At 43.3% G+C, this 12,220-nt stretch overlaps 2 protein-coding genes across 7 annotated transcripts in view; one reads left to right on the top strand and one right to left on the bottom strand.

The window, feature by feature from the left end:
- arhgap17a (Rho GTPase activating protein 17a) overlaps window positions 1-4,370 on the bottom strand; it is a 30,015-nt gene extending 25,645 nt beyond the window's left edge. For 2 of the 4 annotated variants that reach the window (XM_047327625.1, XM_047327626.1), the window contains exon 1: window positions 3,738-4,369. In XM_047327625.1, the coding sequence (XP_047183581.1) occupies window positions 3,738-3,859 (122 nt within the window). In that variant the 5' untranslated portion in view covers window positions 3,860-4,369. Of the gene's footprint in view, window positions 1-3,737 lie in introns of all 4 variants that reach the window. The other 2 variants (XM_035613543.2, XM_047327628.1) reach the window with 2 other exon arrangements.
- Window positions 4,371-4,430: 60 nt separating this feature from the next.
- Window positions 4,431-12,205, top strand: lcmt1 (leucine carboxyl methyltransferase 1). Of its 3 annotated transcripts, none has more exons than XM_035613545.2 (11): window positions 4,431-4,588; window positions 6,831-6,922; window positions 7,646-7,767; window positions 7,887-7,963; window positions 8,586-8,647; window positions 8,768-8,870; window positions 9,214-9,334; window positions 9,586-9,687; window positions 10,706-10,797; window positions 11,202-11,299; window positions 11,551-12,205. In XM_035613545.2, the coding sequence occupies exons 1-11, from the start codon at window positions 4,566-4,568 to the stop codon at window positions 11,571-11,573; spliced, it is 915 nt and encodes a 304-aa protein (XP_035469438.1). In that variant the 5' UTR covers window positions 4,431-4,565; the 3' UTR covers window positions 11,574-12,205. The 3 variants fall into 3 exon arrangements, with proteins under 3 accessions (XP_035469438.1, XP_035469437.1, XP_035469439.1); XM_035613544.2 differs by lacking the exon at window positions 4,431-4,588 and adding an exon at window positions 6,279-6,682; XM_035613546.2 differs by lacking the exons at window positions 4,431-4,588; window positions 6,831-6,922 and adding an exon at window positions 6,279-6,682.
- The last annotated feature ends 15 nt before the right edge of the window (window positions 12,206-12,220 follow it).

Here is a 12,220-nt window from a genome sequence, read left to right as displayed (position 1 = left end):
TCTTCATACAGATAGTGGCTACCCCCTATTACACTGAATTCCAGTGCTATCTCATTTAAAGGTGTTACTATCTTGCCATTTTAAACCGGCGGCAAACAAAGTATGTATAGGGTCAGGGAGTCCAACGCTAGCTCACGGGATATAATCTTCCGCAAAGAGATAAAAATCCTCACCGTGTTGCCTGGCATGAATCACATGGTGTTTTTCCTTGCAACTCAGTTCAACACACTCTTCCCCTACATCAATTTTCCCAGCGCTCTCTCCTCCTCTCTAGAAAGCAGTAACATGTCAGGCAGTTTCCTGTTTGTAGAAGAAGAAGGAGAAATTTCCTCCGACCAGCTGCCTGCTGGACACGGTGTTCTACCTTCATACAATCGCAGGAACCCAGGGGGCAGCGGAGAGGGCCTTTGCGCTCCAGACTTTTACGCAGGCAGGCGCAAACTTAATGGACAAAGCAGAGCAAGCTTGCTTGCTTGGCCTGTTCCAAGCGGTGGCACTCATCACTCATTCAGGAGGGCATGTGTCTGAGAGCACGAGGGATTAACTCTACGTGTGCATACAAAAAAGTAGGAAAATACGGCACACACGCACACACAAATATCTGTTTTCTGCATTACACTCTCCAGTTTTAATTTACGGCTGGAACAGTCCAGTGGGGAAATTATGAGTATTCCAGCTGCCCTGCCTCTCTTGCTCTTGAGTTCTGGCTGCTGTAGGAACGTTAGTAAGCCAGATTCTTTTTGTAGACTCTGCCGATAGGGTTTCCATCAAATAAACACTACAAGGAAGGCGAGATGGCAGCTACTGTGTAGTGCTTATTTGTCCAACACCCAATTTTTGACTGTCTAATAACAACTGCCCCTGTTTTGTCAAGCTTACCAGTGATGATTTTGTATTTTCAGTTCATCTATCGTTATTCTAAACTTGTCAATGTATCATTTAGTCTCTAATATTGTAAAAAGTTATAATAAGAATGACCAATGTTCATTAAAGATCATCTCAGACCAGCATTTCTTAAAAATATGAATTTCTTTCATCAAGAGCTAGGGTTGGAATATAATTTCTAATGGCTATATATGGATGTAGTCATCAGGTTCAGGATGTGCAGTGGACGAGTTCTCAGTTGGTCACACACCTTGCTCCTCCGAATATGGTTACTTTTGGTTTCAAAAAAACAAGATGGCGCTGGCCAAACTGCTAAAGTCAAGGTTTCAAAACAGCAGTTCACAAACCAATGGGTGGTATCACTTGGGTTGCCACTTGATACAGTCATTGGTTACGAGCACACCATTCACGGCAACAGCAGGGTCCCACCAAAGCTTCCTGAGGTGAAGCAGGCGTGGAAGGACATAGTGTGTGCAAGTGTTGTGCACCCGCCTGTGTAGGCGTGTACTATATTTTAATAATGCGCACTTAAATTGACAGTGAAATACTGCGCCACTGACTTCAGTCCAGGTATTTGTTGGTCAATCCCTTTTGGCTATCTCAAGATAGCAATGTGCAACTATGCACCACCTGACCACACCTCATTTTAAGACCAATACGCCCATGGGTGCTCAGATGGGTGCAAGTGCATTTGCTATTTAAGCAATGTGGGTTCTGGATGAGGGAAAAAAACAACTGAGTCTGTGTGAAAAAGAAGCAGAGACACTTGTGTTGTGTCGTGTGCCTGGTGCTACTTTGTGCCGTGTTAAAGACAGACGCCTGTTAATCTGACATTACTAGACGTAAAAGTGTAATTTTTGACTCTGGCAAAGTTTGATGGGTTATTGCACGGTTGGCCTGTTCAAGGTGTACACCACCTCTCGCCCACAATGTCAGCTGGGATTGGTTTCAGCCCCACCCCGACCCTTTAATAAGGATAAGGGGTATAGATAATGCATAGATATTCGGATCAGTTATTGCACCCGTATACTTTTTTTTTAATCCATGGACTCTTCTTTATGTAAATGCAGGAATCTAAATATATTCATAAAAGCCAAGTCTTGCTACTGGCTATTTGGAAATGGCATAATATTGTTTCAAGCCTGTCAGGGATTTTATCTGGAACCATCCAGGCCTAGGTGCACCCACTGTTCGCCCGAGGTGAACAATGTTTACTCCCACATGCTAACCACCAATACACACGCACGCACGCACGCAAGCCAACCTCCCATGATGAAAACATCCTCTGACGTGTCTCACCCCTTGTCCTCACTAGGCTGGGCTGCAGCCAGTGCTACTTTCAAATATCCAGTTGCTCGGGGACACTATGGTTTCACAACACGATATTGGCACTAGATAACAGGCCCGACGGCAGCGAAACACATTGTCATTGAGGAGAATAATTCCATTATTTTTCTAAATGCGGATCCCTTTAGTCTTTTAGCTCAGACGCTGCTGCGTGCCTCAGGTTCAGAGGGAGAGATGCTTTAAGTTGAGGCAGTCAGATACTTCCTTCACTTAAACACATTACTCAGCTCTTTTTTTTTAATACTTTAAGTCGTATGTCTGGTTGAAGCTGGGCGTCTAGTGTTTCACTAATGGAGAAGCTTGTTTCTGCCACTTTATCAGCACAGGGCGAAAGTGAATCTGGCTGTATCACAGAATAACAACTCATCAAGTGCTTAACCTTATATATCGCACGTACTTCTCATCTCTTCCCTTAGGATCATATGACTAGAAAAACACTATGTCTGTATATATGTACATAGGTTTTTGAAAACAGTTTGTTCCTGTGTTTTTAATTGTATTTTTGCTACCGGTGTGATACTGTGCTGCTGCGACAAGTGAATTTCCCCGAGTGGGATGAATAAAGTTTTCTATTCTATTCTATATTCTAAATGCAGTCCATTTACCATTGAAAACATCATGTCTGAACTCTGCTGCACAGGAGCAAAGTCCTGACCCCCCCCCCCCCCCCCCCTGTTCGTTGTCATCATTTTTGTATCTGTTAGCAGTCAATATTCATTGTCCACTTACAGTATGATCTGTTGACATTTGATCAGAATTATCATTTTATTCCTATGTTTAGTAAACAAAACTCTACGAGCCCAACAAACAGGCACATTAGGAATATAATTCAATTTTTTTTCTTCTTTTTAACCCTTCTTTTATCATGTTTCTACTCTGTCTAGTCTATAAATGACATTTATTATTATTATTAATAATAGTATTATTATTATTATTATTATAATAAATCATCCTCTTCCCGCATCTCCATTTATACAGAGACTCTTGTAGACTTTGTCGATCACAGCGGGGCCAAAGGTCAAACATCCATATCAGCTTGAAGGATGTACGTACCAATAAAAAACGAATGGCCTGACCCAATCAGAGCCGCCGCTGCTTCTCTCCCACCACATGATCGGACACTGAACGTGTCTGATTCATGTCTGACAGGGGGACATCTGGTGTGTGTTTGTGTGTGTGTGTGTGTGCGTGTGTGTGTGTGTGTACAGTGTTCACCACTCCAAGCTTCTTTTATTAACGGTGTCATGTCGTCGGCTGTTCAAAAGGCAAATGACTCATTCGTGAAGAAAAAAACTCGTGTCAACACAGACTCGACTGATTACACTTCTTTTTTTTCGTATCACTTCGTGCACATGTTAAAGCCAGAGCGGCTCCGGGGACAGGGCCGAAAGTAAAAGTTAAATCACAAGGTAGAGAGAAAGAGGACCAGTCGGGACAGAGTGTGTGTGTGTGTGTGTGTGTGTGTGTGTGTGCTCGGTCCGACTACGCAGTGCGTCGCTACTTGCCTGCCGACTGTCTGATTCGCGAGCTGCTTCATCCGATTGAACTGCTTCTTCATTTTCGGCTCCTTCGCGGGTCTCGTCTTCCGAAGTAACGCGTCCGAGCCCCGGGGGTTTCGGCTGCTCATGAAGTTCACTGAGGGGGGGGGGCTCCCTCTCCCTCTCCCACACTTTCCTTCCTTTTTTCTTTTTCTTTCCTCAACTTTCCCCCGGAGCCGTCGCTTATGCCGGGGAGGAACGGGCGAGAGCCATTGAGCCCGAAAGCCAATTAGAACTAGTTGGTAGCCTCGCTAGCTCCCTCGAAGCTCCAGCCCTTCCCGAGTGGAGACACTAGAGACAAGTCCCCGCTGGCGGCGGCGGCGGCAGCGACGACGACGACGGCGGCGGCATGATCCGCGAACCTCCCCTCGCTCGTGTGATGCCGCTCACGAAAGTCCACGAGGTCACTTTCAGTGGCTCCGGCGGCTTCTCATGGCTCCTCTCTCTCCCTCTCTCCCTCCCTCTCTCTCTCTCTGTCCGCCCGCTGACCCTCGTTAGCCGGCGAGCTAACTGCGTCGCGGAGCTCGATAATCCGACGGCCGCTTTTCCTCCCGGCGCAGAGCAGGGAGCCGAGCGAACAGCGGCGGCGACGACTCACCTCTGCCTCTGCCAGCGCGCGCACATACGCACGCACGCGCGCGCACACGCACACACAGGGGGGAGGGGGAGAGGAGGGAGGGGTCAGGAAATAACGCTAGAGCACCGCTGCATATCTGCCAGACGGCACCACCTCCCCCTGGACGATGTGGCGAGGGAGAAACCGAAACCCATAGGCACCGTGGATGAACTGCACTGATGGGAAACATCCCTTGGAAAAGGTGCCATGAAACACTCAAACTGTTACTCATAATTAGCTCCAAGTTGTGTATATCAAACACATGCAAAGCAGATTTGCAGGGAGGAAATTGAGATAGGTTACAAGGTCAGCAAAAATTGTCTTTGTACGTTCGCCCAGTGGTGTAAGCACCAAATCCTCGGCCCCTCCCAAATTTTTTTGAAATACGTAGGTCAGTCTCTCGACCGATGTATTCGGCCAATTTTCAATTTATGTTAAGACACTAAATACTTAGAGAAACACAAATCACCATCAAAAAAACCTTTTAATTCCAGTTTAAGTCCAACTTTTGGTGGTTATTTTCAATATTTTTACTCTTGTTAAAATGTTGGTCAAATCAAACTAGATGATCAATACAAGTACTTCATGAATGCAGTGACAGTTCTTGGGGAAACGTGCATTTTACAGGAAACAAGTATTAGCACAACACCAGGTCTGGGAATTGAGCCCACATCCCTTTATGCTGTGAGTCACGTGACTACACACTGGCCTCAAAGTAGCTGCCACCAGTAAGATGAATAACAGCATCTTCTATAAGGCAACAAATGCATTATGCCTCTTTAGGATCAAAGCTACAGATCTGTTTACTTTTTAGCTTGTGTCCAGCTTCTCGATTACTTCTCAATTATCACTTCTCAACATCACTTTATGTCATCGCGCTGTTTGAGAACCTTCTGTTATAAACTTACCACATAGATCAGAGAAACAAATCGGGACATGTTTGTGCAAGTCCAAGTTTTTTTTGATAACGTTTGAAATCTTTGATGTAAAAGTCACTGAAGCATATTGTCCTCCTATTTTGGCGCTCATGTGCACTCGTACAAATTTAGGTCAATGAGCTCCTTGCCACAGTCCCTGCAGCTGTTCATCTTGTCATATCCTGCAGGTCGTTCCGTGAGTAAATTTGATGCAGCGTATGTATGCTTCTCATCTCTATGGAGCTTATAAGTCTTAAACATCTTCTGCCGCAGGCTTTGCAGCTGTACAGTTTGGTTCTCAAAAAGATTTTTTTTTAAAAGATACTTAAGTTTCTCCCACAAGTAGGATAAGTCGTTGTCTTTGTAATGTGACTTTATACATTCTGCATGAAGTGCTCTTGGGAATTCAGACATACTCTATTGTTGTCACAAAGAAATTCTTGATTTTCCATTTTTCATGTGAGCCTTGGCTGACTTGTCTGAACCTTTTGAATGTATTCTCCATTCCAAGGTGAGACAAATTGTGTTTCCATATGCAACTACATAGTCCACAAATCTTCTCTCTGTACTTTGGCAGGTTTAATGACTATATTTGTCTAGTTTAGGGGTTAGGGTTAAGCTGTGCTTTAAAGGCAATATACTGTTAAACAAATGTGTGTGTAGTGTATGCAGTAGGGAGCAACTATGACTCACAAGGTTACTCTGTAATATACAGCACACGTAGCTATTCACACCATTCTCAGGCTACTAAAAGATTGTGATTTATGTGATTCTGACCAATGTAAACACAGTCACTTTCAGCCTCAAACATAACTGGAGAAGGCGGGTAAATTTGTATGGATTTTTTTCCCGCACGAAAAACCCCAATGCTGCTTGTGTGGGGCATTTTGCATTTCGTTTTTTGTTTATTATTATTAATTCATGTGCAAAACATTCATTATTATTTCTTACTGTGACCCTTTTAATCGGGAAACCGCCACCCGGAAGTACTACGTGTTCGCTTCCGGTCCAGAGTTGCTTTGAGCGACTTGTTTTTAGCCAGCGAAATTTTTGTTTCCTCTTTATTTATTCATCGCTCGTTTTATATCCAGCTCGTACTCTGTTCGCTGTGGACTCAGACTAACTCGAGCGGCTCGACCGTGCTCTCTGTTTTACGGTCTCTCTTCCCCGTTGTTTTCAAATAAAAACACTTGTCACATTCAAATCGAGCTAGCCTGTTAGCTTGACGCCCCGGCAGCGAGGCAGGTGGATGAGCTCGTGCGACGCTCACGGGCTTTTTAATGTTGATCCGTGATGGCAGCTCGGCAGCGCTTCACAGACTCGGACACTGCCGACGAAGCAGTGAGGGCGACGTGTGACGATGCAACCACATGCAAAAGGTAACACTTCGTGATGTAGCTAGTCCTTTAAACGTGAACACTAACGCGTGTCAGCTCCCTCGGCGTTTTTAAAATGGGGATTGTCGATGGTGCACCGTCGAATCGTTATACGACACATCGTCATCCAATTTTACAATCTGTCCTCTAGGTTTGCTTCCAGTAAAAGCTACTGGAAGGACCCGTATATCCAGTACTTTGTGAGATCTGTAGGAGAGAGGAAGGCCCCTGAAATCAACAGAGGCAAGTTGAGTCTTCATAACTGCATCATGCAATCAGTTGCTTCACGTTTATATTTAGTCCGACTACTGGTAGAATGTTAACACTCTAATAGAGAAGCTGCACTGTAACAAGTGCTCCAAAGTCAATATACTGTCAAATAGAGCCCGACCGATATGGATTTTTGGGGCAATATCAATATTTGGGAGTGCAAGATTCCCGCTACCGATACATTGGCCGATATATGTATTTTAGATTGGTCAATGATTCCTAAAAGACATGTAATTGAGGCTTGATATTTTAGTTTAACCATGAACTTTATCATAAATAACTATAACTATAAATTGAAATAACAAATAACAAATAACAAAAATGTAAATGCATATTTAAAGGGTCTCTTAAAAATATCGGCCAACCAATATGTCGGTCGGCTCTACTGTTAAACAATTGTGTGTATGGTGTGTGCAGTAGAGCAATTATGACCCACAAGGTTACTGTGTAATATACAGCACGAGTAGCTGTTAACATCTCGCTTTACAATGTGGTTATTAAGGAAATTGTCCCACTGACCCAGACACAGGTCTTTTGCCATATTTAGGCTTTTTTGTCCTCCATATTTGTGATCTTGAAGCTTTTTTAGAGGTTTAAAACAAATGTTGTGAGGGAGGCCATTATGTATGTGATACAGATCAGGAGGAGTGGGTTTTAGTAGCCCATCTCACCCATTCATTTTCTCTGATCTGACAGGTTACTATGCCCGTGTTCAAGGGGTGAACCACCTACTCGATGCGTTCATAAGGAAAGCAGAGTGTGACTGTCAAGTAGTCAACCTGGGAGCTGGATTGGACACCACTTTTTGGAGACTCAAGGTTTGCAGCCATGTCTCTCCGATGTGGAGTTAGAATTGATTTGACTGCATCAAAATACGTTTTATCCACCCCCATAAAAAAAAAGATCGCAATTTCCCGATACTTTGTGTGTGTTCTAGGATGAAAACCTCATGCCACGGAAGTTCTTTGAAGTTGACTTTCCTACGATTGTGGCCAGGAAAATACACAATATAAAGTAAGACAACCTGGCTATTTTAAAGAACAGCAACAGGTTCCCTCCACAGTTTACAAAATCCAGATAGATGTCTTAAACGTCTTACCTCTTACATATTAAACAGAACAATTTTTGCTCATCTTAATTTTTGAGCATCTTTGCATGACTGGTTATGATTAATATTGCTTTACAGCAGGACATAAGTTGTACCAGTGTATCACCGCTATATGGCTTTGGTGTTGTAATGTTTGGTAGTGATCTGTAGGGGGAGACAAACGACAACAAATCAGCATTTAAGAGCTGTTGTACTGAACTCTAAGTATTAGGTGCTGATGCGTTATATTACATCATACTGAGAGGTTTTTGTACTGTCACTGATTTAAATATAATGGAAAAATAGTAGAAACAGCTCTATTAAATATGTAACAGTAGAATTCAACAAATGACCACAAAGATGAATTATAAAAACTATAGGAGAGTAAAGGTAATGTATTCCATACATGCATGTGTTGCTTTTTGGAGCTTTTTGAACAGAATATGAAGTTGTTTGCATGTCAAAGACCTGACTGTAGTGTAGCTTTAGGTTTATTGATGATATGCAGGTTTAATTATGAATTGTAATTATGTTATCTTCTTTGACTAGGACAAAACCACCGCTGTCCAAACCCATCATTGAAACCCACTCAACAGACTCCTTACTACTAGGTGCAACAATTGTTCCAGTCATACATAGACATTGAACATCTGTATGATTTGACTCTGAATCATATTCATTCCGTGCTAAAAAAATCTCTCGAAATGTGTGTTTGTGTCCTGTTTTTTCAGATTCCCACTGCCTCGACTCAGACCGTTACTGCATCGTTGGAGCAGACCTCCGAGACATCTCCAGCATGGACGAAAAACTGAAGAAGTTCCAGCTAAACCCAGAGTATGTGAAAGCCATTGTTTCATCCCAATATTATATATACAATATTAGTCACACTATTCAAATGGGTCAGACATTGAAGTAAGTGTTAATATAAGGTCAGTGTTATTTTTGCAGACTGAAACTTGGGCTGCTCTCTCTCAGTTTCATTTAACCAGTAGTGGTAGTTAAAAACACAACAAATTTCAATGACATTTGGTGGAGAGGAAATGGTTAAGCTTTCACTCCTGATTGAGCTCATGTAGCCGAGTAATATCTTGCCTTGGCAGAGCTTTGGTCCCTCCGAGTGCTTTCTTAGCAGTGGTGGTTATGTTGTGCTTATATATGTGCATTTTCTCATCTCCAGATTACCTACGTTGTTTTTGTCAGAGTGTGTGTTGGTCTACATGACGCCCTCCCAGTCCTCCAACCTGCTTCACTGGGCAGCAGAGACGTTCCACACGGCCATGTTCATCAACTACGAACAGGTAAACGGAACAAACGACCACGTTCCTGATACTGCGAAGGGACCCAGGTGTTGACCTCATTTATGCACGACACAACTTAAGACAGTATCCAGCAGTAATATGCTTGTATTCAGCTACAATTCTTGTAACTGTTTTGGGGTTTTAAAAGGGTCAGTACTCCGTTACAGTATATGTAATTAGAGTACCAGGCAAGGTATTTGTATAGAACACCACATGACAAGACAGCCACTTACCATTGTCTGTGTATGCAGGTAAACATGAGCGATCGATTTGGTCAGGTGATGATCGAGAACCTGCAGCGGCGCCAGTGCACCCTGGCAGGAGTAGAGGCCTGCCAATCCGTGGACTCCCAGGTAACAGGTCTTAATACAGTAAAAAAACACGTGAATGAACCTCTAATGTGTTATATAGTTTGTTTTTGTGAATGTAAAAGGATACAAAGTTACAAGGCCGAAAGTCCATGGTAAAGGGAGCTCCTCCCCCAACACCTGGAGCTCCTGAAATAGTCAGTCAGTAGTCAGGCAGATACTTCCGTAAAATGGTGATGTCAACATCTCACAGTATCGCATAAAGCATGTTTAGCGGCTAGTCTGACCCCCAACAAAGCCAAGTAAAGAGCTATGGTTGAGGCCGTGTTCTTGGGCCACAACCAGCTAAGAGATCGCAATGTGATTGGTTGTACACTCTTCTTCGTTGTTTTTAATGGCAGTTGGTCACCAGCGTAATAGGCACATTAGGGACACCTTCTGCTCTGGAGTTTTCCCTTTCCTTTGACGGTGGCAGATATTAAAATGTGGCGGTAAAGCGAAAGCGGGGCGGTAGGTGTAGTGAATTTTCAATTGTAGTGCTGTCGTTTTGTTATGTTTGAAAGAAGTTGTTGTTTGATGTTAAATATAGTGTAAAACGACAACTAACCCTAACCACAACCCTTACCCTAACCGTAACTGATGAAACGCTGCATTTAAGTGCTTTAAAAGTGTACAAATCAAAGAAAATATGTGAGATGTTACATCGTTGCTCGCCAGCTTTTTTCTAGGAGATGTGACAGCACGCATGTGCAAGAGGTGGACCAATGAACAAGCTCATTCTTCTCTGGTTGTTGGTACTGTGTTCCCGGTCGCAGACAAGCCTCCAAGCAAAGAGAGAGTGAACGCCGACACTTCATACATGCGCTGAAAGTGGTTGACCAATCACAACTGAGTGGGCCAGTTGGCCAATCAGAACAGACTGGGCTTCCTTCGGAACATTATGGCATTTCAACCCTTTCAATTAATAACCCAAATTAAAATAATGAACTATTATTATGAAATAATATCAGCGTAATATATCCTATATATATATTAAATATCCTTTAATGTGTGGTGTTTGCAGAAGGAGCGGTTTCTCAAGACGGGCTGGGAGCAGGCGGACGCTCTGGACATGATGACCGTCTACAGTATACTCCCTCAGGATGATGTGGCCAGGTAAGGCAGGGGTAACGTCTTTACCCAGTATCTGCCAAAGCTCATTAGTACTTCTGTAGTATTTGTCAAATATACTGTATTTTCCTTCTCACCAGAGTTGTCACACCCTCTCTTGCGCCTCTATCATATATGATTGCTCAGACGAGTGCTTTGTTGCCATCTTCAGCCAACACTCCACTGATTTTACATATGAAGCAAACATTTACTCAGTGTCCTCTGTGGCTCTGAAGGAGATTTCTAAAGAAAAAACCCTGACGGTGTCTTCAGGGATATCTCGGCTTAGGATGAGAAATTGAATAGGGGAACAAGTGGACTTTATGCGTTTGTGTTGTCTGATATCTAAGACAAAATAAGATGGAATTGTGAATAAATGATGAAATGCCACATTTTGTCATTCTTTGCAGAATTGAGCGACTGGAGTTCCTGGACGAGAAGGAGCTGTTGCAACAACTTCTTCAACACTACAGCATCTGCTGGGCCACCAAGGACAAACTCAACCTGGGTAATGCACAATTAATGTTTCTGTTACACTGCAGGAATGCAAACTATTGTGTTAATGTACCGTAAGGGGCTGTAGTAAATCTAATCTGTGAGACCACTCACTTCCAGGATCATGTCAGCCGCCACTGTGGCGTCGCCGTTTACTTTTTGTTACTCATATGTGTTAATAATTTTCATAGTCCCACCCGCCTGCCCGGTTTGAGTGTCTGGCGTGGTCATTTACAAGAACCAGGTCATGTTCTGTTTCCTCAGGTCTGTCGCAGTTGGCCTTCTGAGGTCGAAACCACTCCATTGTTTGAACACGTGCGTGTTTTGCCAAAAGCAACAACGGGAGAAGATGCGTAAAGGAGACACTGGGAAAGAGGAAACCCATATTCTCAGTCGTCTGGGAGCTGGTTTGAAAACTCCCGGCATCAGCAGAATGTGATGTGGACGAGCATCGCGTGTAACCAGGTCTTTGTCGAGGGTGAGAGGTGATGAGGCTGTGAAGAAGTGTCACTACAGTGGCATTGAATTACCAAGAGTAGTGTTGGGGACATGTGGGGCTTATTCATTTCTACAGGCACATTTCTAAATCTGCTCTCCCGTGTTGGATATTAAAGAATGTAGGAAGCCTGGAGAATTTCAAATGTCATGTATTTTGTCCTTGTCTGGATTGTATGTGCCATTTTCCATTTTATTTATTGTTCAATAGTACTGTACAAACACGCATGCGTGCAATAAGCAGAGTGCGAGGAATGAATGACGTGCGCCCACCGGTTACATCCACCGGTTACATCTGCCTGTCGCATGTTTTCTATTCTTGTCCCAAGTTTTCAATCCACATCGACGACGTGATAGTCAGTTTGTAATCGAGTACATCTGATGAATGCTGTTCAGTGCAGTTGAGTAAATTTTTTTTGTGTAATATCTGTTCACTTAT

Source organism: Scophthalmus maximus, chromosome 16, assembly GCF_022379125.1.
Source record: "Scophthalmus maximus strain ysfricsl-2021 chromosome 16, ASM2237912v1, whole genome shotgun sequence".
NCBI lineage: Eukaryota > Metazoa > Chordata > Actinopteri > Pleuronectiformes > Scophthalmidae > Scophthalmus > Scophthalmus maximus.
Note: the sequence above shows the minus strand (reverse complement) of the source record. Positions and strands in the feature narration are given on the sequence as shown.